Source organism: Panicum virgatum, chromosome 6N (genome assembly GCF_016808335.1).
Source record: "Panicum virgatum strain AP13 chromosome 6N, P.virgatum_v5, whole genome shotgun sequence".
NCBI lineage: Eukaryota > Viridiplantae > Streptophyta > Magnoliopsida > Poales > Poaceae > Panicum > Panicum virgatum.
In genome coordinates this window covers 6,099,293-6,124,057 of record NC_053150.1, presented here as the reverse complement: position 1 = coordinate 6,124,057, position 24,765 = coordinate 6,099,293, and the positions used below count along the sequence as shown (strand labels likewise).

At 47.1% G+C, this 24,765-nt stretch overlaps 3 protein-coding genes, 1 long non-coding RNA gene and 2 pseudogenes across 5 annotated transcripts; 3 read left to right on the top strand and 3 right to left on the bottom strand.

The window, feature by feature from the left end:
• Nucleotides 1-4,949: 4,949 nt before the first annotated feature.
• On the bottom strand, nt 4,950-5,427 carry LOC120679523. Of its 2 annotated transcripts, none has more exons than XR_005677222.1 (2): nt 5,218-5,427; nt 4,950-5,141 (listed from the first exon to the last, which is right to left on the bottom strand). It is a non-coding gene; the product is annotated as an uncharacterized LOC120679523 (long non-coding RNA). The 2 variants fall into 2 exon arrangements; XR_005677221.1 differs by having other exon boundaries at nt 5,226-5,427.
• Nucleotides 5,428-7,074: 1,647 nt separating this feature from the next.
• LOC120677851 (BTB/POZ and MATH domain-containing protein 1-like) lies at nt 7,075-7,560 on the top strand. Its single transcript, XM_039959055.1, has one exon. The coding sequence runs from the start codon at nt 7,075-7,077 to the stop codon at nt 7,558-7,560; it is 486 nt and encodes a 161-aa protein (XP_039814989.1).
• A 158-nt stretch (nt 7,561-7,718) lies between these two features.
• LOC120677446 lies at nt 7,719-8,815 on the bottom strand (annotated as a pseudogene).
• Nucleotides 8,816-8,855: 40 nt separating this feature from the next.
• On the bottom strand, nt 8,856-10,522 carry LOC120677850 (zinc finger MYM-type protein 1-like). The gene is made up of 3 exons (XM_039959054.1): nt 10,390-10,522; nt 9,376-10,285; nt 8,856-9,294 (listed from the first exon to the last, which is right to left on the bottom strand). Exons 2-3 carry the CDS (start codon nt 9,780-9,782, stop codon nt 8,856-8,858), a joined length of 846 nt encoding a protein of 281 aa, XP_039814988.1. The 5' UTR covers nt 9,783-10,285; nt 10,390-10,522.
• A 4,409-nt stretch (nt 10,523-14,931) lies between these two features.
• Nucleotides 14,932-16,922, top strand: LOC120677849 (annotated as a pseudogene).
• A 1,490-nt stretch (nt 16,923-18,412) lies between these two features.
• LOC120677848 (BTB/POZ and MATH domain-containing protein 5-like) lies at nt 18,413-21,049 on the top strand. The gene is made up of 3 exons (XM_039959053.1): nt 18,413-18,436; nt 20,020-20,573; nt 20,989-21,049. Exons 1-3 carry the CDS (start codon nt 18,413-18,415, stop codon nt 21,047-21,049), a joined length of 639 nt encoding a protein of 212 aa, XP_039814987.1.
• The last annotated feature ends 3,716 nt before the right edge of the window (nt 21,050-24,765 follow it).

Below are 24,765 nucleotides of genomic sequence, written 5' to 3'. Positions count from 1 at the left end.
ATAGATACATACGAGTGCAAGTTGGATAACAAACACTATATGAGTTGGTCGCATTGATCAAGGTTTCTATAGTCGTAGTAACAAGTCTTTATTGTTAATTATGAAAAATATCTCCATATATGTATTTACCCTTGTGATATTGCCTAGAAAGCAGGTGGTAAGATATGCATGTTTCCTTGGAACGCTATAGATATATCATTGTCTTGTGTTATTATATAAGAATGCGTTTATGGCACGTTTTACACCTTTTGAGCTATGTGTTACAACATACTACAACTTTTGTAACACATAAGGTGTAACGTTAATTTTGTGTTACTATGATCTTTATCTGTAACACAACTTTACAAACCAAATGCTATGTGTTACTAGCTTTGTTGTAACACTTAGTTTTGTGTTACTATGAAACTTCATTGTAACATAATGGTCTATGTGTTACAAGAGTGTGTTACAATATCTATGCTTTGTAGTAGTGTTTACCACATACTACAATAACTATAAGGTCTACGGGCGGGGTCAGGGTATTATGTTTCTGGTTGAAACCCCGTCTGTTTAGTGAAAAGATGCTAAGGCTGCAGTGTGTGGTAGCTTTGTTAAGTGTTTGAACGTACTAACCAAATGCCGAGAAATATGGTAATCGGTAAGCTTAAGTACCTGATCGGACCGTGGAGTGGGAAATATCTCCCCACCGTCTTTACTTCTATTCCATCTAGCTAATGTGTGGGTGCAAAGTACGCTCTGTAGTCGAGGGCGGTGGGCCTGTCCCGCAACACGAGAAGAAAGGGGAAAAGTTGTGCGGGTGACTTGTTCCCATATCGTGTGTGTTAGGTCTCCCTGACCAGGTTAAGAAACTCGATTCGAATCGTCCGCCTCTCACGGTTTGAGACTGCTTAACACTTTTGCCGCATAGAGTAACAAGTGAAATATGATGATGATGATAATATTGTTGGATGATTAATGTTTTCTCTACTATGCTTGTGTAGAGTTGATGCAAATTTAGAATGGTTAATTCAACTAGAATATGGCAAAGTTAAAATCTGAAAATAAGAATCTACTTTTAGTGGCGTTTTTGGCAAAACAAACCCCACAAACCAAAAAAGCCTTGCATGTCTAGTTATCGGACTAAGGTATATCCGGAGACGGGTAAACCTTGCTGAGTATTAGTATACTCAGCCTTACTTGTGGCTTTGATTACAGTTATTACTTTTGAAGATGTTTTTGCTGGTGTAACTACTTTACCTGCGGGTTGGTCGGTGGATTGGGTTGTCTCCCCGGCCAATGCTAACTCTTCATATTGATGTTGCGTACGGGCTTTATCGTAACATCATGCTATCGATAGTTCTAGTATTTTCATACTTCCGCTGCAATAAAGATACTCTGATGAACTGTTGTAGATAAGACCTCTGTAGTACTTGTCTTATTTTCAGAACTGTTTTGTAATAATTAAATTTCCGCTGCAACTCTGAGATGTATGAAATGATCTGTGTTGTAATCTCTGGGCTCACCTTCGTGTGGGTGTTATCTGTTTGATCCTGGTAAGCGTGGCTTTAATCGAGACTTTACTCGAGGAACTACCGGTGAGTGCCATTTTTTGGTCAGCGTTGCCTAACAACAATGACCTGAGCACCCAGGCCCAGTTAATTTGGGTGGTTCCGCCACACTAATGGCTCCCAAGGAAAAGTTTTTACTTGTGATGATGTAGGTGATGAACCACTACCGGAAGTCATGAAGAATATTGCCATTGGACAAGTCAAGCCAAAGGAAGAGGATGAAAAGATCATCTCACCATCCACTCAAGGTGGAGCTCCTTCCAAGGATGACTCCAAGAATGAAGAAAAAGCTTCACCAACAATCCATCGTTTCAGTTATTTGTTTGCGCTTTAAATTCCTTATTTGCTATCTCTATTTTTGTGTTGTCACCAATCACCAAAAAGGGGAGATTGAAAGCATCTAGGCCCGTGGATTCCTAACAGTAAGTTTCGGTGATTAGTGACAATGTTTGTGACTAACGTGTGTTTTGAAGAAATTATCATTTAACCATTAAAGTCGCAAATGAAAGGAGACCCCTCAATTTCAACATTCAAAGTCATGGACTCAAATTCACAAGGCTAAGGACCTTTCTAGACTCAAGTGTCACAAGGAGATGAATGACACTTGATTTAGTTTAGGTTTTATAGTTTTTAGTTTGTGGCCGTACTATTAAGGGGAGTTCTAAGTGAGTAGCTTGATCATCCAAAGAGTTGGCCTTAGATTTCATGCACACTTGCTCAAGATCAACTCAAGACATGCTATGGAACTCAGAAAAGCAGAAAGAATTGTCACTCAAATCAACTCCAAGTCAGAAAATAGATAAAGAAAATATTCAGTTGGTCCGGATTATCCGAAGCACTAGGGTCGGATAAACATATCAAAGAACCCGGATTATCCGACCCTGCTGAAGTAAAGGTCGGATTTTGAGTAGTAGCATGTACCAGAGAGCATGTTTACAAGGGCTGAAAACTCACTGTGGGATCGGATTATCCGACCCTTAAGAAATTGGGCGTCGGACAAATCGTCGGGTGATTCTGCAGAGAGCATGTTTTTCAGCTGGGTTTTCTCTCTGTTGGACCGGATGATCCGACGTGAATGTTTCTGAGCGTCGGACAAATACACAGGAGCAATGATCAGTGGTCGTTGGTTTTGGAATTCAAAATTTAGTTAAGGCCGGATTATCCGACGCATCTTCTCAGAGCAGGTCGGACTAACACATCGGATGGATGACATCGGCAAGGATTTAAACCTTAACGGCTCAAATAGAAAATGCAGTGGGGTCGGATGATCTGAAGCCCCTGCCTGGGGTTGGGTCGGACTATCTGACGTTACCAACTTTCTGGAAAAAGTTGGTAACGGCCACTTGGTGATCTCTAACCTATTTAAGGGGGTACCTCGGGTCTCTTCACTGCCTTTTGAACCCTTGAACACATGAGGCTACCCCATGAGCTGAGAGAAGACATCCACACATTGAGATCAACCCATTCAATCAAGAATTCAATCCTTGGAAGAGTGCAAGTGTGCTAGAACCTTAGGGCCAACTGAGTGATGGTCAAGTGAAGGCTTAGAGCTTGTTACTCTTGGTGTTTGACGACACCTAGACGGTCTTGGTGATCGGAGGCTCTTGGTGAGCTCTTAGAGTTTGTGAGAGCCTCAAGAAGAAGAAGTTGTACACGGTTTGAAGCCTGCCGTTCCGGAGATGGAGAAGGGGTATTCTTAGTGGATACTTGCTCTTCGTGATGCAAGGGAGTTTAACCCTTTGTGGGTGGTCCAACGTGGACTAGGGAGAGCGTCAACTACTCGATACAACGGGAAAAAATCGGGTTGTCTCTTTTCCATTCTCTTTTACATTCAAGCAATTTCTTTAAGTATTTTCAGTTCTTGCTCTTTGCTTGTTTGTTTGAGACTAGGATTTGCTCTTGATAGTTTGCTTCAATTTGGGCTAGCCTTTGCATGATAGTTTGATCATCCTAGAAAATGGCTTTGTTAGTATGCTTATCTACCTAGAATCTTCTTACTAGTGTGCTCTAGATATTATGTCTTTGAACTATAGGCTTGGGCAACACTAGAGGTAGGTTAAGAACCGGTAAAAATTTAAAAAAGCCCAATTCAAACTCTTTTTTTGACCACGATCCTTTCAGGAGCGACTGCCTCGACCCGGTCCACACGTTGGCACTCTCCAGGCACTGGCGCCACCCCTGGAAGCGCGTCCCAGCGCTCCGCTTCGCATCGAGGGAGGACGTTGCGCTGCGGAACGGCAGGCGGTTCAACGCCATCGTCGGTGCGATCCTCACCCGGCGGCACCAGCGGCAGTAGCGGAGGACGAAACAAAATTAAGGTATGGCGTTGCTGGACTGATAAAAGAAAAAGTTCAGTATAACACTTGTCCTAATGTATAAAGAGATAAAATCTTCCCTAAATAATTCAGCTCAAAGTTGAGCGTGTGTGGCTCTAACAAAATCTGAGGTATGGCAACAGCCATACCTTGCCCTACCGGGTGCTCCGCCACTGACCGGCGGTGGCGCCCGCATCGACATGGTGGAGATCAGCACCGCCCGCTGGCTGGGGCGGGGCCCTCGCCGACACGTGGCTCCGGTGCGCAGGCGGCGGGGCCGCAGCTCCTTGGCGACCTGCTGAACTGCGCGAAAGCCGCGGCGATCAGGCTTAGCTTGGGACAGGCAACGCTCCAGCTCCCCACCATGGCGGCATTCCGCGAGCTGGCCGAGCTATCGCTCGTCAATGTCGCGTTCGCCCGCGGCCATGGCGGCCGGCACGGCGTCGCCGTGCTACTCGCGGCACCATGAGCCTGCTTGTACATTCTACTGTGGTACTTCCGCCACTTCTAATAGCAAGCAAACCAGCGCGGATAGCATGCGGCTATGCGGGTTGCCGCAAAGCCCGCAGAAACTGGCGGGGACGTGAGGGCCACCGCTTGAGGCCACATAGGCATTTGCGGCAGTTGCGGACACGAGGCGGGTAGCCCGCAACCCGCGCCGCCTGCACCATGCATGCACTACCAGCCGATCGAAAGGTCCTGGATGCTCCTGGTAGGCTGGTACTCGATCGGTGATCCGTGTCCGGACCAGGGAAAAACTTACCGGCGGTAAGTGATTTACCGGTCCTCACCGGTAACGGTAAGTTACCGAAAACCGCCGGTTTACCGGATTTACCGATCGGTAAACCAATTCAAATTTGAAATCATCGGATTTCGGATTTTTCGACCGAATTCCGTTGTAATTTCGGTGGAATTCGCTGCGTATGGACCGAAAAATGTTAACCACGATAGAAAATAACAAATTGTGTTAAGAGAAGTGGAATATTTTTAGAGAATTATATCTAATTCTTATATATAATAGCTCAATATGCATAATGATTTTCTTACAAAGCAAATATTAATAGATTTGACGTAAAACATATGTATATCAATACAAACCACAATCCAAATGCAATAAAATATAGGTTCAACTTGTTAACACAATTTATAGGTTCAAATAATACAAGTCTCAAATAGTTAACACAAAATATACTCTAAAATTTTTATTTCGGTGTTTTCCAACAGGAAAACCTTACGACCGACCGGAAATTGTTGATGACTCACATTGTAACGTCGAATCCTATAGAATGAAATAAATAAAATGGATGAGAAGATGCAAACGAAATGAATGCAAGTGAGAAAATAAGATGTGTTACCTACATACATGGGTACTCATTCGTCATCTCTGTGATCTTGCTCTGGGGGATATTCCTGATAGTACATGTGAGGAAATCCATATGGGAGGTATCCTTGATAGTACATATGAGGATATCCATATAGAGGACGCGGAGGGACAGCCATCGGATGTGGTTGTGGTGGCCACACAAAGGTGGGTGCCGACGGGTAGCTGTAGGTGGAACTGACAGAGGTAGCATCTTCACCGTCGTATGGGTCTATTTTTTTTTACACAACATATGAGGTTAGATTTCAAAAAATGTTAGTCCAAAATGCTCATAAAAATGTCTAGTTTTTTATCAGATTTTTACCCTATTTTATATAAATTTTTTTGAAATTTTCAAATTTGAAACCGGTAAATGCGAAATATCACCGAAATCCGTTTCTCGGACACTACCGGTAACAGTAAATTTTTCGGTAAACCGGATTTACCATTCGAAATTTTTTTCCTTGGTCCGGACCTGCACGGGTGCCGCCGTTCAACGCGCACGTGCCACGTCTGATCAAATTAAAGGCGCCAGCTTCTCATCTGCACACAAAAAAAGAAAAGAAAAGAAAACCGCCAGCCTGATCGACCAGACCCGGCCAGGCCGACCAGTTGACTGACTTGACCGTAAAAAAAAACCATTTTTTTTTCTTTTTGATGAGTCACACAACTGAAAAATACAATGGCTAATCTCCCACAAGATTAATTTAATTCTTCTCACACACGACAAATATTATGTATGTAGTAGTACAATAATATATACCCATATACTGCACACAACAGTATTATTACAACCTTACATTCCAGCAGTGTAATTATTGGACATCATGCTGCGCAAGCGCAATAGTACTAGTAACCAGAAGTGGCATCAGCAGCAGAATCGGCAGCTGCTGGCCTGTTGCTGTTCTTCTTCACGGCGCGGTACTCGTCTTCCTCCGCGCCCACCATGTCCGCGCCGCCGCCGCCGCCGTCGCCAGTGCGAAAGTAGTAGCCGCCCCTCCTCCTCTCGTTCTCGTGGCTCGCCGCCGCAGGGTCCACCTCCTCGCGATCATGGCGGCGTCCTAGACCATCGCCGCCGCCGCCGCCATCCCGGCGCCAGCAGGGGCCGTGACGGCGGCGGCGGTCGTTGCAGCAGCCGCGGTGCGCCATGGCAGCGCCGAGCCCCGCGCCGGCGAGGAAGATGAACCCGTACTTGAACAACACCATGATCGACTCCCGAAACTTGTGCAAGTCAGATGTATGCTTCAGACGTATATATGCTTCTCAAACTTGGCATACATACATTACATGCGAATATGATTATGTGTGGATTGATGCACATGTATATATATAAAGTGAAGCCTTTGATCGAGCGAGTAAGCTGCTGCCGGTCTTCTTCTGGCTAGCTAACTTGGTCCCTCATTCAAGAAAGCTGCTACCACCACCGTGAGCAACAAGTAGTCAAGCACCCTCTTTGCCGATCCAAATGCCGGGATTCCTTGGCACTTGCAAACGTTGACCTGGTGTTTATTGGAGGAAGTCAAATTTGGCGGAGACGGTTTGAACTTTCACTTTAGGCCCAGGAGGAAATAAAGGCTGATTGGGCTGGGCCGGCGCCAGCCCTCGCTTTGCTGTTATCTCCCGATGCCCAAATAAATCTCTAACCTAGGCCACTGGAATTCAGCACTATAACCGACATTCAACTATTGACACATGGCAATGCAATGCAACCGACCTAAACTGATCCTTATATACACGACGCATCCAGATTGAACAATGCATCCAGAAATCAAACCACCGCGAGCAGGATCGCAAGAACAACCTAGATTAGATTTGATTTTGATTCCGTCCCAGCCACCAAACGCCGCCAGCCATGTCGTCGTCGATACCGCTGTCGGGCGCCGGCAAGCCGTCGCGCGCCGCCTCGGCCGTGGTCGCTAGGAAGGCGCAGGGGTTCCAGGTGTTCCGCATCGACAGCTACTCGGTGACCACCGAGCTCATCTCCGGCGGCGAGCGCATCACCTCGGAGCCGTTCATCGTCGGCGGCCGGTGCTGGCGCGTCGACTACTACCCGAACGGCACCGACGGCTCCAAGGACGACGACTCCGACGCCATCGCCGTCTACCTCCGCCTCGAGGGCGCCGGCCACATAAAGACGGAGCGCGTGCGGGCGGATTACAAGTTCAGCCTGCTCGACCTCGCCGGCAACGCCGCGTACGAGCTCCCCAAGGAGACGGCCACCTTCACGGCAGTGGCGAAGTCAGAAAAAAATTTAGGAGGGGCCGAGAAAAAAAAATGCCACAACGACATGGCACCACTACGACACCTCACGAAAGACAAATATAATAGTTTGAAGTAGTCTTATATTAAAACAAATATAATAGTTTGAAGTAGTCTTATATTAAAACATCGATGGACAATAAAAATCAAAAAATGCATCATGAAAATTAAATGATGCGGTTTATCCATACCAAAAAGGCAAATTACGAAACTAATAGACGCCGCCAGTGACGATGGCACCCATTATTCATCCGAAGAAGCAATCTGCAAAAATAGACATAATTAATTAGTCAAACATATATAGACATCCAAATTATGAATTTAGAATAGAACAAAGTTTACCATTAATTTTTTAGGCAATAACATACGACGTTTTTTCATCTCTTGAAACCTCTTTTTGATCTTTTCATTACAAATCTTTCTAAATATCTCCTTCTTGTTATAGCATATCATCAAGTCATTGAGCCATTCATCACCTATTTTACTACGCAAATCTGTCTTTATAATGGTCATGGCTGAAAATATCCTCTCAACTGAAGCTGTTGCCACCGGTAGTATCAAGGTTAGCTCAATGGGACGATAAACCGACTGATAAGATGTGTTCATATTAGTCTTGACCATAATTTCAGCAACTTTTCCAAGTTCAGTACATCCAAGGAATTCTGGAGTTCTTCTAGCACGGTTGACGAAGGATTTAAGTTCATTTGGCAAAACAGTAAGGTCACCAATATCAAAATACTCAGCATAAATTTCAGCAGGTCTCACAAGTTTATCCACATCGAAATTAGAGAAGGACTTCCGTGGGTTAAAACAAGCCATACATACTAATAACTCTGAACTAGTTTCATTAAACCGATGATTCAGCTCAGTCAAGATGGCATCAATGGCGACAAGAAAAATCTCGACATGATAGTAATGCATGTTTGTTACCTTTTGCTTTCTACGTCTAGATGTCCCTCTAACATTTATTTTCTCATCCATATCTGGCACTTCAATCTAATTCCTCTCACAGAAAGTTTTCACTTTTTTGAGTAATGGTTCCCATCCATTTTCCCTCATATCCTGCAAGCCATCTTTCACATCCATTATCAAATATATTGCTTCAACTATGTCTTGATCTTTCCTTTGCAAAGCACGTGACAAAATATCTGTCATGCTCAACAATTTTATCATCAAATGCAAGATGAACACAAAATCAAAGCTCTCCATTTTTCCAATTAAACCTAAAGCTCCACCATTACATGCTGGTTTAATAGAATCTTTCTTCACTATCTCAAGGACATCTATGATAGCCTCCCACATCACCAAAATGCGAAGCAAAGTTTTAAGATGTGAACCCCGTCTAGTATCTCCAGGCCTAGCTAGGCTACTTTCCTAGTTTAAACCTCTTCCGGTCATAATCTCACCATTCTTAATCTTTTCTAGCAACACATCATGATGCTTTGCAAGTAAAGTATCCTTTCTCATACAAGATGCACCCACATTGTTGACTATTAAAGGAACATAGTTAAAGAAATCTGCAATATCTGCACTAGATGTTGAAACATTAACAACCACTAGTTGCAATTGATGGGCAAAACAATGCCCATAGAAAGCATAAGGATTCTCATCACGAATCAACTTCTGCACCCCATTAAATTCACCTCTCATATTAGAAGCTCCATCATACCCTTGCCCACGAAGCATAGAGATTGACAAATTATGACTTGAAAGCATACGGACCAAACCTTCTTTCAATGCAATAGCTGTGCAACTCTGAACATGCTGAAGTCCAAGAAATCTCTCCATCGCTTTCCCTTCATCATTCACAAACCTGCATGTCAAATTTTAGTATGTGTTAGTATAATTATAGAAATAGAGGTAAAAATTTAGACAAGAAAATGCAACTACTGACCTTAGAATCACTGTCATTTGCTCCTTTATTGATACATCTCGAGACTCATCAATAAGCACTGAGAATTTTTTACCCCGAATCTCATCTATGATGACACTCGTGACTTCTTCTGCACAAGCTTTTGTAAGATCCTTCTGTATATCAGGAGATAACATTTGGCAATTTTTAGAACATTTTTCATATACCTCCTTCACTATCTCAACCTTATCTTTGTACCAATCAATCATTTCTCTGTATGTACCCTTGTTAAGGGAAGTAGAAGACTCATCATGTCCACGGAAAGCATCCCCTTGCATTATGAGAAATCTTGCAACACCTAAGGAAGCTGTCAATTGAATCTCATAACACTTTTCTTCCTCCTTGCTAATTTGAACTAATTTTCTACCCACATTTGTCTTTTGGTTCATAAAGTCTTCACACTTTAGCCTAGCTTCTACATGAGTCTTGCAAACATTGTGGTTATTAAAAGTATTCTTAGCTTTTTTTCAATTCACATAACCTTGATGTGCAAAGACCGAACTACCAAACTTTTCAGGCTTTGCCGAATTAAAGAAAAGATAGCAATACAAGCAATAAGTTGCATCCTTGTACTCACTATACTCTAGCCAATCAAACTCATCATACCAAGTCTTCTGAAAAGATCTAAATTCACCACTCATCCAGTTACGAGGAAATATGATATCACGAGGTTGAGTTGGTCCATTCAAAGCATATGCCCTCTTTACTTGATCTCTAATTTCAGGCTGATAATCATCAATTGGTTTGCGCTTTCCAGGGTCCCCAATTAAATCTGAATGACTAAACTCCACTCTAGATTTCTTTGGTTCAGATGTGCTCTCATTAGTGTGTGGAGTTGAAGCACTTGAACTTGAAAAGTGTGATTGTATAGTTCTTTTTGACATTCTAAAATCTGTCATACCAATTACCAAATTACCAATCAAATATTGAATTATTGAAATTAGAAATTGAATCATAGAAGTAAAATAGAAATTGAATAAAGAAATCGATTCATACCTGGTGTGCTGGGCGCTGGCCGTGGCCCGTGGCCCCTGCAGGCTGCAGCTATGCAGCACTAGCACCTCCTCGGCTCGATTCAATCCAACACGGCAGCAGCCAGTAGGAGCACGCCAGCAGCCTGCCTGGCAGCACCGTCACAAGGGTGCAGCGCGTACACGGCAGCAGCCAGTAGGAGCACGCCAGCAGCCTGCCTGGCAGCACCGTCACAGGTGTGCCGCGCGCGGGCTCTGGTCCCGTGCGGGTGGGCGGTGGCCGCTCGCCGCTGTGGGCGCTGCCGCGCTGGCGCCTGCCCAATGCCCAGGCCAGTTGCCCGCCGACCGCCACCGCCTGGATCTGGATCTGAGCCCGCCCTGCGCCTGTGCCGTCTCTGCCTGCGCGAGCGACGATCCTGGTGGGGGATGCGCGATGGGGTTTTGATTCTGTGGTCTCCATCTCTCCTGGTCTTTGGGCTTGACATCTTAGTGGGCCGCCATAGTGTGTTTCTCGGCCCAATTCATAGCAGCGCGAGTACAGCTCGTCTTCAACCTCTAGCCTCCCCTACACCTTGCATCCAGCATCAAAAATTCATGGGGGGGCTCTAGGGGGCTTCATGGCTCCGGCGGCGGTAGGGGAGGCTGAACCCCCCCCCCCCCCTGACCCACCGCCAGCTCCGCCCCTGCTTCACGGCCGCCGCCGCCGTCTACGGCGGCCACGCCCCAGCCCTGCGCGTGGAGGAGGCCGGCGGGGACCCCGGACGCGGCTACGCCTGCTTCATCACCAAGGAGGAGCTGAGGAAGCGGGGCGAGAAACTGCTGAAGGATGACTCGCTCGCCATCCGCTGCGACATCACCATCGCGCAGGTGGGGTCCCTGGCCGTCGCGCCGCCGCGCGGTGCCGTGGGGCCGAGTAGGCCCGGCGGATACCACAACTGCGGCGGCTACGAGTCGCCTGATGAAATGTACGGCGAGCACGATGGCAGGTGTGGCCAGCCGCTGCCGCCGGACGACAAGGAGTACATCCGCCGGTGCCTCACTGCCCAACGGCGAAACTACTAGCTAGCTAGTACTCCCTCCTTCCCCGTTTGTAGGGCGCATGACCAAATAACACATGTACCAAGATTTGCATTAATAACATGGAGAGCAAACGACATCGCTTCGATCTTAGAGATGTTGCATGGCCGCATGCAGCTTTGCATGGCCACATACAAATGGAATTCTGCATGGCGGCATGCAAATGTTCTCCCGCCGCGAAATCCTGCAGGCGCTTAATTGCTTCCGTGAGTTAATTCCTACGTAACAAATCCCAAGGCTGCACGCCTTATATTGGAAGAAAAGGTGAAAATGGTAATGCGCCCTACAAACGGGGAAGGAGGGAGTAATAGAGAAATAAGGAGTAGATTGTCGATGCAGTAGTCGAACTGGGTGTGTTAATTAGCGTTTGGTTTTGGTTACTAAAGTTGTGGATTAATTACTCCTTACTAAGCTCGATCGTCGGTTCCTTTCCTTCATGCCTGCATTATCATATCGGTCTCAAGAACAAACACTACCAAAGCTCCTCGAGTCTAGTTGGTTAGAGGAGCTACGGTATGGTCGCCTCCCACAAGGTCGCGAGTTCGAATCCCAGCTGGGATGAATTTCCGTTTGTGGGTAAAAAAATCCCTCTCGCTGTGCTCGCCGCAAGGCTTGGCCCTCTCGGGCATGGGCTAGGGTTCGGGGGGTTTTTTCGCGGCTGAGTGAAGCCGTGTTGCTTCCTCTTAATAAAAACGGTGGGGTCCGTTCAACCCCCGGCCGCGTTTTTTCTTAAGAACAAATACTGGTTAAATTCTTTATTTTAGAGAACCCGTGTTTCATTAAGAGGAAAACATTGGTTAAATTGTTCATGCTTGGTTTCTTCAAGCTTGGTCACTTTAAATACTTTTGCTACTATTACTTTTTGTGACCTCTTTCAATCTTCTTCTCTTCTGCTCTCCAAACAAATGTGAGTCTAAGGAATTAAGTACTTGTTGTTGTTCATCAAAGGAAAAATAGAAATGGACTATGAACGGATTCAGAGACGATTAAAGTGTTTTTTTTCAGGCTACACAAAAAGACAGATCGACACAGCACGCAGGGGACTTTAAACGAACAGATTCCAAACAATTTTAGCTGAATTTTAGCAAATCCAGCAATAATTAATGGATCGATTTAACTGAATTTTGACTATGATTGTCGGCCACTTTAATCACGCGCGGTGGTGCCGCTGTTCGGGTAGGCACCGGCGGATGAACTCCCTGTCGTCCGGCTGGCGGCGGCTCCTGTTCCGGCGTGGCCGTGCCTGGTCGTCGTCGGAATCCTCGTCGTCGCTGTAGTAGAGATCGAGCACGGTGGCCCTCTGGTGGCGGAACTTGCTGCCGAGGGATAGGCCCTCCACCTCGACGACGCCGACGTCGCACCGGATGGCGAGGCTGTCGTCCTTGAGCAGGGTCTCGCGCCGCCGCTCCAGCTCCTCCTTGGTGATGAACTTGGCGTAGCCACACCCGACGAGCTCCTCCTCCTCATCATAGTGGTGGTCGTGAACGGCGGTGGGCGCGAAGACGCCCGTTGCGGCGGGGAGCTCATACGCGTCGCCGCCGGAGGGGTCCAGCAGGCGGAACCTGTACTGCGCCCGCACGCGCTGCTGCACGCGCTGCTTCGGCCGGTAATGGTACTCGGCGAGCCGGAGGTAGAGGGAGATGGAGTCGGAGTCGTCGCCGGCGCGGTGCTTGCCATTGGGGTAGTAGTCGATGCTGGAAAGGAACCGGGTGCTCGTGCTCGTAGGCTAAGAGCGGGGAGGGTGAATTAAGCAAATTAAAATTTTTAACTTTAAGTCCCAATTATTTATATATAAATTAAACTAAAATATACTATCTAGATGTACAATTAAGTTTTTTAGTGTGAAAACCCTCATCCCAAAATAGTTATGCAACATATAACCAATTCTATCAAGATTCTACTCTAAAAAGTAAAAGCACAAAAATTGCAATAAGTAAATGCGGAAGCTTAAAGAGGAATGAGAGGACGCAAACTCTTGTGACACGAGGATTTATCCCGTGGTTCGGTTAGCCACAAAGGCACGCCTACATCCACGTTGTTGAAGCACTCACAAAGAGTATTATTTCTCGGCAATCAAGTCTCTTTCGAGAACACCGAGTCCACGATCACCTTGATCCCGGGTTCCACTAAGCAGCTTCTCCTCCAAGGAAGGGGTCACCACGTCCCCCGCACAAAACTTGTCGTCACCGCTCCACACCAAGTCGGAGGGTCGAAGACGTGCCGGCGAGTCACTAAGACTCCAAGGATGGCCGGCTCACCGAGTACACGATGGTTCTCTCCTAGAACCAAGGCATAAGACACACAACCTTACTCGCTCACTCACTCAAGAGCTAAATTAGTGTTACACCTAAGGATGTGATCAATTTGCTCTTTGGTTAGCTTGGAGATGTTCTTCAATGTGTCTAGGATCCCTCTGAACTCCAGCAACTCTAAAATGACCGGGGAGATGCGCTTATATAGGCCACCAACTCAGATTAGCCGTTGAGTAGCCGTTATGCCTTTTTCTGCGTAGGCATCGGATAATCCGACCTGTCCATTGACCAGGGTGTCGGATCATCCGACCCCACTACGATCTCCACGATAGCCGTTACTCTTTGCAATTTTTGCTGACGTCATTTATCCGACCTATTAGTCCGACGTGTTCTGAATCACAGGTCGGATCATCCGGTGCCACTGCCAAATTTGAATTCCAAACAACGGTCACTGATCATTGCTACTGCCCATTAGTCCGACGCTCCGAAGTCACCACGTCGGATCATCCGACCCTGAAGGAAATTTTCCATCTCGACAAAATATGCTCTCTGCAGAATCACCCGAGCCTTTATCCGACGTTCTTTTTCTCACCGTCGAATAATCCGATCCCATAGGCAATTTTCAGCCCTTGAAAGCATGCTCTCTGCAGAATGCTACTACTCAAAATCCAACCAGGCATTTCAACGCGTCGGATAATCCGGCTTCTTTGCCCGAATAGTCTGACCCTAGGTGCGTCGGATTATCCGACCCCACTGAATTTTCCTGTTTCTTTGTTGCACTTGTCTAACTCGTCGCAGCGGTCATTTGGACACTTCAAATATATTCTATCTCTGATTTTCACTGCGACTTGGTATCTCTACGTTGGGTTGGACACATCGTCTCGACGGTGCATTAGACGTCTCGAATATGATTTGGACGTCATCCAAGGGACCTAAGAAATTCTACAAATATGATCTCGCAAACTCGTTAGTCTCATTGATTACGTTGTCACTCGATCACCAAAATCACTCAAAATAGTCTAAATGATGCCATGTTCGTTACAATGCTCTAGTTGCAGCCGCCGACGCCGAATCCGAAGTGCCCCGAGCTGATGCGCACGCCGGCGGGAAGCGTCTTGGTCCACGAGTAGCCGTCGATGCGGAACACCTGGAACCCCCTCGCCGGCTTGACGACGGCGCCGCACGCGGAGCGCGACAGTTGCCGCACGGCGGCGGAGAGCAGCGGCTGCACCGCCGACATGGAGAGAGAGATGAGTCGTCTTGTCTCTTGTGTTTTGACGCCTTAATTGACAGAAAAAAATTCGTTAAAGGAGGGCTGCAAATCGCAGCCTGTGCAGTCCTGGTCCCGATGCGTGACATCTGTCCACCTAGCAGATCGGACGGAAGGCTGGAGAGCCACCTCCCCTCTCGACTCCACTGCTAGAAATAGCGGCTCGGCTAAGCCTGGAGACGCAGCTCGGTATTTCCTCCGCCCACCGCCGTCGTCCCCAACTCGCAATCTGCGTTGCTGATGTCATCCCCGCCCTCCTCGCCGACCCCTCCGCCGTTGCTCGATACGGCCTCCCTGATCCCGATCTCGTGCTGCATGACATCCCATTCCCGCTGGCCTCCTCCTTGCCATCGTTGCGTTCTGCCTTGTAGGCGTTCTCATCAGCTGCAGCACAGAGCTTGCCTCTGGGCTCGTCGCGCTCAGCTTTGAGGAGCCTGAAGACGGATACCTTTGTCGAGCACTCACATAGTCACGGTTCCTTGCAGAGTGCCTTAGAGCAACTCCAGCAGGGAGAGCAAGTGGGTTTCTATATGAAAATTTAGTCGGTGGACATCAAAAATTAATCTAGCATAGGGAGCAAATGGGCTGCTATTTTAGAGGCCCTTCCAAATTTCTCCCCCCCAATTTGGTGGCCCTCTATTTGGGCTGCCAACTGTGGGCCCCACCAATTTCTTTTTTCTTCTTCATTTCCTGCCGATCCCCATCGGCCTCCGCCCCGCTGAGATCTCCGCCCTGTTACCGCCGCCCCGCCACCGCCACGCCGCCGGCCGCCCTAGCCGCCGCGCGGCCCTGCCGGCCGAGGCGCCGCCGCTCCCTACTATCATCCTGCCTCATCCACTTCGGCCTCCCCGCACCCTGTTCCGTGGAAGGAGCCACCTTTCTCCACTTCGCCGCCCTGCCGCTATCCTCCCCATCGGAACCTTGGCGGCCATCAGCCGGCCGTCCTTGCCGGCGGGTGCAGCCGCGCCGGTTCCCTCCTCCTCGCGGCCGAAGCCCGGCGGGATCTCGATCTCGCCGCATAGGTCGATGCGGCGGCGCGGGCGCCCCCCCCCCCCCCCCCCGCCCCTGCCGCCGCGTCCGCGCCCGGGCTCGGGCCCGCGCTCCGGGTCCAGCGGCCACGCATGCTCGAGGTCGGCCTCCGTGTCAGGGTACGCCGCCCGCCGACGTGCTCTCGTTCGACACCTTCGACCGCGGCGTATGTGCCCTCCGCCACATGACCCTGGAGCCCGACACCAACCTCCTCGCCTACTACTGGGACGGCACCCGGTGGGCCGCCGACTACACCGCCATCACCGAGGCCTGTGAGCTCCCCACCACCTGCGGCGCCTACAGCGTCTGTGCGCCACCCAGCGGCGGGTGCGAGTGCCTGGTGAACGCGACCGACGGTTCGGGCTGCGCCATCGCCGCCGCTGGCCCGGCCTCCGCCGAGGGCAGCCTGTGCGGCACGCCTGGCGGGGAGGTCGGTGGGCTGTACAGGGCGGTGCGGCGGCAGGGCGTGGAACCGGTGAACAAGGAGCTTCTGGGGTTGGAGCACGCGGTGTCAGCGACGGACTGCGAGGCGCGGTGCGAGTGCAACTGCAGCTGCTGGGGCACGGTGTGCAGCAACGGCACCGGCTACTGCTACCTCCTGGACTACCCGGCGCAGCTGCTAGTGGGGGGCGACGAGCGAAAGCTGGGCTACTTCAAGGTTAGGAGCCTGGAGGAGGCGGCCGGGCGCGGGCGGAGCGGCGGCGGTGGCACGAGCAGGGTCAAGGCAGCGCTGCTCACTGTTGGCGTTGCGGCGGTGGCCGGCGCGGCTGCGTTCGGGGCGTACAGGGTGTAGAGCAGGAGGCGGCGGGTCGCCGCAAACGCGAGGCGGCAGCTGGGTGCCGTCGACGACGGGCTCTCGCCGGGGCCGTACAAGAACCTCGGGTCCTTCAGCTCCGTCGAGCTCACCAGCTCCTTCCGGAGGTAGCCAGGTTTGGGATGCGTCAGCTGTCCAATAGACCGTGCGGCCGCCGGGATCACCCCGCCGTGAAGCGACAAGGCGCAGCGCCGGCCAGGCGCATCGGCGAGAACGGCGGCTATCAGAGAGTGGAGAACCGGAGAATGATAGGTGGGGCTCAGTTGTCTGGTTAACAAATAGAAGCCTGTTTACTCAGCTCTGCTGGAGTGGAGTCTCATGTTTGGGTGAGCAAAATTTAGAAGTAGGCTTCTAAATGAATATTTGCTCACCCAAATTTAGCAGCCCTACTGGAGATGCTCTTACTTCCACAAGTGATTCAAATTTAGAGTTCTCAAGCAAGAAGATTTAACAAATATTCAAATTTCTTGAATCCGTGATGCTCTGCTTCTTTTGTCTTGCAGGGAATAACTGCCAGTTTATTGTTTTCCTCGTCAAACATTTCCTTGCATCAGCAGTAAATAGTTAGAATATGCTGATTAGAAAGGCCAAATTAAGTTAGAAGATGCTGGCTTTGGTTGGAATCGGTCCAGATCTTCAAGAGGTCTACAGTCAGTTCTCCAGCAGTGCTTGCAGGGCTGTAGTATATCGATCAAATTACAACTGTACAAATATCCATATGTATCAATGTACAAAGATTTTCACAGGATCAATGTACATTGTATATTTTTATCTGATATATATATATATATGGATGTTTTAAAATCTGCAACATCGAGCAGCTAACTGTTAAAGGTGCTGCATGGCTAGTTAAAATGTTCAGAACACAGGCTATATTCTCATCTATAAATTCAGGTTCTCAATCAGGAAGACATAATTCCTAGGAAAGATGCTGGCATACAAATTTCTCGCAAGGGGTTGTCACAGAAGACACTATAAATTTCATTTGTCAAGGAAGACATTGCAATTTTCATCAAAAAAAAAGGAAGACATTGTAATCTTCAGTTTCAGTTTTGGGTACAGTAGTGCATTCAGTTGTGTGCTTCTTGAGGTAGCACTTCTACTATCATGTATAGATAATTGCTGATATACTTTGAGAGAATAGGTCACACATGAAAAGAACACTATCTGTATGGATGAAACATTTGGTCGTATCATTGTAAATTACCAGCTCGGCTGTTAGGGTCGTATCATTATAATTGCTCTAGCTTCGGCTGTTACGGTTGATGGCTTGATGCCAGCAGGCAACAGGGGCTGGATCACACTCTCGTCGCCTACATCATCTGGACCTTCCGCAGACTTGTTTTCATTTTCCATGAGAAGGGAGGGAGTTGTAACTTAATCGACGAAGCAGCAAGAGTAGGTGGCAGAATCATTATCCTCGGTGGCTGAAGCAGTGCTGATCACGGGCGGGTCCGCTGGTGACGCCGGCGGCGGGCGGGGAAAACATCGAGCCATGTCTATGGGCTAAGGCGCTCAGCCGAGCCGCGATTAGCCGATTACCACGTGGAGCCGAGAATGGAGGAGGCTCTCCATCAGTCTGTCGTCCGATTCGCTAGATGGACAGATGGCTCACATCGGGAGCAGGGCTGTACAAGCTGCGATTTGCAGCCCTCCTGGCCGGGGCATGTACTGTAGAGATATACATGCATGTTAACTTCCGTTAATTTCGGATCTCGCTAGGGTTAGTTAGCCGGTCAGGTACACGTACTATAATCCGGTCTTATCTTCACAAATAGATAAATTGTTGCTTTTTTAACAATAAATAATGCAACGTCTTTCATTATTATAACTCACAAGTAACGTATACGAACGCATCACCACGGGATTGTTGTGTGTCAAAAAGCCAAAAAGCACATGGTAAAGTATGTCACACACGGCAAAGTACTTACGGTATACAAGCATTGGTGAAAAAAAACCTTTTTCGTGGATTGTTTCTTGGGCACACAGCTGGTCCATGGCAAAAAAAAAAAGTGAATTGTGACCATCACTTAACGGGGAACATAGCTTTGCCGTGTGCCCTAACGGCGAGGCATACGAACAAAGATTGAAACTTTACCATGTACTAGTGGTGATGCACACAGCAAAGATGTACAATTTGTTGTGTGTTTTGCTTTTGACGTGTGTTTTCTACTTTAGCACATGGCAAACATGTACAATATTTGCCGTGTATTTTTTTTTTTGCCATATGTATTCTATCTAACCACACGGTAAATATGACCTTTGCCATGTGTTATTACTTTGCTGCCAAATAGAAACTTTGTGTGCCCAATATAATACACACGCCAAATCCTTGGGCGCACGGCAAATGTATCGTCTGCGGTGGTGAGTCCCCGAGTACACATACACAAGTGAAATTACGATGCAATGTATTTTGTGCAGATTTTCAGGATGTCAGCAACAATAATTGATTTGCTACTATAATGTAAAAAAAAAACAATAATACTTATCTGTTAAGGTAAGGATTATACCAAACCTGCCAACCCTAACTTGAACCGTACTTAACGGAAGTTAACATGCACGCCTATCCATATCTCCATTGCACACCATATTGATATACATACCCGGCCGGCCGGCAAAACAAGGCCTCGTCTCTCTCAGTCTCTCTCGTATCCAGAGTTAACCAAACCGGTGGGAATCGGTTACCAGTCAATCCGGCCCGGTTTCGGTTTGGGCCGGTATCAAACCGGACCAAATTCAAAATTCAAATTTAAATTCAAAAAATAAAAAATTCCCAAAAATATCCTAAAAATATTTCATGGTGTGACGAATCTAATTGTGTCAAATTTTCTTAAAAATTTGTCCATTTAGTATAGTTTGCGGGCATATGAAGTTAAATCAAAAAAGAAAAAGAAAAAATGGGCCGGCCTATTAAGGCTCACCGCATATGGCGACCGGTAAACCGATCAAACCGGCCGGTAAACCGGTCAAACCGGGAAACCACTTTTAAACCGTCGGATTCTTTAGTTAAAACATCGGTAACCGGTCAGACTGGACTAGTAAACCGGTCGGTATACCGGTCGGAACCGGTTACACATGTGCTTTTGAATTTAGATTTTAATTCAATCGGTTTCTACCGATTTCCAGTCAAACCGGTCCGGTAAACCGCTACGGAGGGCGTCGATTTGATCGGACCGGTCTGTTTTGTAAACCCTGCTCATATCGGCGGCGCAGCCTCTGCTTTCCGCCGCTGTGCGGCAGGTGTCGCGCTCGGCGTCACCGGTGAGGGGGTTCCAGGTGTTCCTTATCGACGGCTACTCGTGGACCAAGACGCTCCCCGTCGGCGTGGGCATCAGCTCGGAGCACTTCGACGTCGGCGGCCGCAACTGGCGCATCGACTACTACCCCAATGGCAAGCACCGCGCCGGCGACGACTCCGACTCCGACTCCATCTCCCTCTACCTCCAGCTCGCCGCCACCTACAAGCAGAAGGAGACCGTGCGGGCGCATTACAAGTTCAGCCTGCTCGACCCCTCCGGCAACGCCGCGTACGAGCTCCCCGCCGCGACGAGCGTCTTCACCTGCGCCCGCGGACCCTACGATCCTCCCAGCGGCGACGAGACGGCGGAAGACATCGGCGCCGGCCTCCCCGACTTCATCACCAAGGAGGAGCTGGAGAGGCGCCGCGAGACCCTGCTCAGGGACGACTGCCTCGCCATCCGCTGCGACGTCGGCGTCACGCAGCTCGGCGTCCTGACCGTCGCGCCCAAGGAGACCCACAACGCCAGGCCGCAGGACGACGGCGACGACTCCGACTGGGAGGGCGGCGGCGGCGAGAGCAGCCGGCGTCGTCGCCGGCAGCCGCTGGACGACATGGAGTACATCCGCTGGAGCCTCGCCAAAAACCGCCGCGCGTGATCCATCCGGCCGCCGGATAGCTAGTATCTCTAGCAGCAGGAAAATAAAGAAATTGGCCTGTTTCTTCTTGAATAATTATTTGATTTACTTTTCTTCAGTTTTGATTCGCGTAATCAGTTAAATTTGATTTGATTGGCATATATAAATCCATTGCTGCCATCTTTTAGAGATCGAGAATAGTGGGCCATCATCAGTGTTCATCACAGGCCCATTGTGGCACATAAGCATCCCTATCTCTCCCTGTCCTCTGGCCAGTATAATTGCTACAGGATTTGTGATTTGTAGGTGTGTCAGTGATAGTATACTTTCAAAAATTAGAAGTATTATGCAAAATTATGGCACATAAGTTTTGATTAGAATGTATTGAAACGGTCTCCCTTAAAGATACGTACTCTGGCCCTGTTTAGTTTCCAAAATTTTCTTGTGCTACAGTAACTTCGACTGTTTACTTCACTACTAATTAGAAGTATTAAATAGGGATAACTGACAAATCTCGGGTGAAATCGCAAGACGAATCTAATGAACCTAATTATGCAATGATTATTAGACAATGTTGTGCTACAGTAACAATCTCTAAAGATAGATTAATTAGGCTTCTCGTCCAACCATGTAATTAGTTTTATAATTATTCTATATTTAATACTCATAATTAGTGTTGGAAAAAGTGCCAAAAAATTTTGCCCAAAAATTTTTGGCAACTAAACGGACCCTCTCTCCACTTCAAATTGTAGATCGTTTTGACAAATCTAAATACATAGATTATGTTATGTGCCTAGATAGACATTATATCTAGATGCATAGATTTGCTAAAACAACTACAATTTGGAATGGCAGGAGTAACTAGTCAGGTTGTCGCGCTACGCGCGCCTATAAAAAAACATTGACCTAAAATATTAATGGAAAGATATTATTCGCTATTATGTTTGAAACAACATCGTATCGATGTATTGAGTTAAATCTAAAAATTACAGTAAAACGGCATAGTAGTTTAGAGTCTGAGAGCGCGCCAATCTCAAGCATTTTAGTATAGAGGTACAGACATTTTTTCCTTAGGAATTCGTTTTTTTGTGTTAGTAGGTATAGTTTGATTACTTTAGTAGGAAAAAAAAGATTAGAAATAAATAAACAGTTCAAGTATATTTTGTGAGTTTACGGAGGGAAACCCAAAGCCAAAAAGTAGTAGAACTACCACATGTGAATGTAGTATACAAAGTTTAGTTATTATTTTTATATGTAGGAAGTAGTTAAATAGATTTTGTATTGTCAAATAATGGAAGAAAAATAATTTTTTAAGATAAAAAGGCTCACTTAATAGAACCGTGGGCCCCACGTGGGTCCCGTCTGAATAGCGCGTGGGTCCCACGTGGGTCCCGCCTGAGTAGTGCGTGGGTCCCACCTGAATAGTATGTGGGACCCGCATAAACAGTGCGTGGGTCCCACGTGGGGCCACGATTCACGGAAACGCTCCGATTCTTGGAGCTTTAGTATAGTACTAGAAATATTGGCGCGCTAACGCCGCGCCGGTAAAGGATGAGCGCCTGCATTTTGTTGAGCTCTCTATAGCGGCAGAATAATGAGTAGTAGTTTGGATTCACCAACTAAAGATGTTATTTTAGAACATATTCAGTAATTAAAATGTATATGTATAAAAGTCAGCTACACACAATATGCTATATTGTAGTATTGTATATCAGTACATGTATAGAAGTCAACTATATAATATGATTGACTTGAATAGAAAAACATAATTAAACTTTACAACACTCGGTTATATACACAAATAACAGTAGTGTCATCTCATCTTGGCGTTGGCGACGATACAGGTAAAATGAAAGGATGCTTTGTTGGCAAAGACCTAGTTCTCATGTGGTTCCCAAAATACTGGAACGAAAAAGAAATTCACGCCCAATGAAATTCTAATGATCTCAAATCGAGTGGAATATCAAAAGTTGGCAGTAGGATTTTTTCACACTCACCATGCAGTTGACTTCTCATCATCAGGAAATGAAATGATTTGGTGGCTGCATCACCAAGCCACAATCGAGTTATCATCATCAAAAAATGAAATGATTTGGTCCCTGCATCACCAAGTCACAATTGAAGTACTATGCTAATGATATAAGAGAGGATTTAGATTCATTAGCAGAAGAGGAGGCCATCTGCATCAATTCTGACATCATTAAAAGTGACTCAAGTAAGAACATGTGCCTACTACAAAGGTGGAGATATAGTGCAAGGCTCTAAAAACAAAAAGCGGAAAATGGTACACATCAAGATCTCTCAAAATCGATAGGCTTTTACTAACGATCAAGAAATAAAGACCAGGAAAGAGTATTGTGCATGCATATTGAAGGATATCCTGACAACAAATCTGATCAAATAAAGGCTCTACGCCTGACCACACGTGCTACACTACTAAAGTAGCCGCACACACAAAGAACATGCCACACTATACACCAGAAAGACCAATCAATGAAAAGGAGACGGCCAACGTACAATAAGCAAATGCCAAGCAATAACAGAATGCAAATAAAATCGGCATGCACACAGCGTCACCACGAAGACCAAAAAAAAATCACCTTTTAGAACTCGTATGCAGTAGAAATAAACAATCGCAATCAGAAAACCAAAAGGAAAACCATAGTTGCAGAAAACTACAACAGAATAATATGCGGCCACAATGAACCAGCAATAGAATCTAGAATTGGTAACCTCATCTGCAATGCAGACCACCAGAAGGGCCAAAGGCCCAAGAAGCAGGAGCACCACAGCAAACAGCGGGTGAGCGGACCCGGGCAAAAAAAATGAAGAAAAATTCGAGTTAAACGATATGTGACAGAGAACAAAGCAAGGCAAATCACCGGAATGAAGCCAGGAAATTCAAGAACTTAGCACAGAAGAACAACGAAGGAAAAGGAAAAGGACCAGAGCTTACCGAAGAAGGAAAGGAGGAGACGTGTGTACTCGGTGACGCACCCGAGAAGTTCCGGTCGGCGACGGAAACAGGGCAAACGACGCACAGCTGGGGATGCCAACAGGTCAACAGCAGGGCAGCGCGCAGGAGAAATATAGGCTCCCCGGGCAGCCCACCGTCCAACAACGAAAAGAGACCAAAATAATCAGCACACACGGGGAACACATTGAGCAGCCCATGAGACACCAACGGCCCAAACAGAGGCAGCAAACATGTCCATGTCAAGAAGCAAATGAACCTCTCGTGGGCCCCAAGCAGACCTGGCTCACGGAACACAATTAGCAAACAACAAAAAAGAGGCAAAAAAAAACACCCGGAATGACGGGATTGGCGGAAACAACGCCGAGGCTCTCTTTTGGTTCAGCGATATAGAGTTAGATATATTAATACGTTTGGAAGTCTCTCTAAACCCGCACACACATTAACACATGGATCAGGAGGCAAATTAAAGATAGATGGTTTGCTAGCGTGGCTTGGGTAAAGATAGATGGTTTTGACCCATTTGACCTGTCAAGTTGGATGCTTGCTTGGATGCGGCTTCTCTCGACGTGGCATCACAAGAAAAGAAAAAAAACGTACGGTACCGATCTAATGGCCTCCCATATATAGTGATGGGTCGTGTTCATTCTATCACTAACTACAATTAGTGACGTGTCGCAAACGACCCCAACTTGTGATCGGTCTCCGCGTAGGGTAACAAGATCTAAAACACATCTTGATGAATCAAGAGCAAACACATGCCAAGTTCAAAAGGAAGAAGAAGAAGCAAACACATGCCCTATTGGGCCCGAGTTTACACATGCACCCCGCCGTTCGGTCCATTTTCTTTCCAAGGCTCATTAAGAAGAATGTCCCATTAAGCGTGTTGGGCCATTAAGCAGAACTTCTTTTAATAGTTTGCAAAAATTATGAGATGTTGGGCCATTAAGCGTGTTGGGCCATTAAGCAGAACTTCTTTTTTAATAGTTTGCAAAAATTATGAGATGTACCCCCTCAAAAAAAATTATGAGATGTTTCAAACATTTACATCAATTCGAACATTCTGAAATTAATGGTATAGAAATTTTCTGGATATTTTGGAACATATA